Here is a 456-nt window from a genome sequence, read left to right on the forward strand (position 1 = left end):
AAGCGGCCGAGGCGCGGGGCCGTCCCGTCGTAGCCGTCGAAGAGCTCCATGTAGTCATATCCACAGTCGGCCTCCTCCTCGATCTCGAAGGTCTGGAAGATGAGCTCCACGCCGAAACCCTCCTCGGCCATGATCACCCACTCGCAGTCCGAGCCCCCCGGGTAGTTGTTGTCCCCAAATTGTGCGTGGGAATACAAGTCCTTGGTCTTCACCTCAGCATGCACCTGGCCCCCGCACACTGCCGGAGAAGCCGGGGTTTAGGGGCACCCATGCTCTCCCTGCACCCCATGGCCCCATTTCCCAGCCCCACAGCGGTACCTGTGGTGTGGGTGGCCTCGAATCCCTTCTTCTGGATGGAGTTGTCTGACACAAACTTGAGGAACATCTTGTTGCCCGAGGAGACGATGGGCTCGGGCTCCTTGGCCCCGCAGAAGCGGCCGAGTGCCGGGGCCTTGG

The 456-nt window shown here is 62.7% G+C and overlaps 1 protein-coding gene across 1 annotated transcript in view; it reads right to left on the minus strand.

Moving 5' to 3' along the window:
- BMP1 (bone morphogenetic protein 1) overlaps positions 1-456 on the minus strand; it is a 12,584-nt gene that overhangs the window by 995 nt on the left and 11,133 nt on the right. Inside the window, 3 exon segments of the mRNA XM_017732434.1 lie at positions 2-238; positions 319-449; positions 451-456. The exon segment at positions 451-456 is cut by the window's right edge and continues 62 nt beyond it. Coding sequence (XP_017587923.1) covers positions 2-238; positions 319-449; positions 451-456 — 374 coding nt within the window.

This window comes from Corvus brachyrhynchos, unplaced genomic scaffold, assembly GCF_000691975.1.
Source record: "Corvus brachyrhynchos isolate BGI_N302 unplaced genomic scaffold, ASM69197v1 scaffold150, whole genome shotgun sequence".
NCBI classification, from domain to species: domain Eukaryota; kingdom Metazoa; phylum Chordata; class Aves; order Passeriformes; family Corvidae; genus Corvus; species Corvus brachyrhynchos.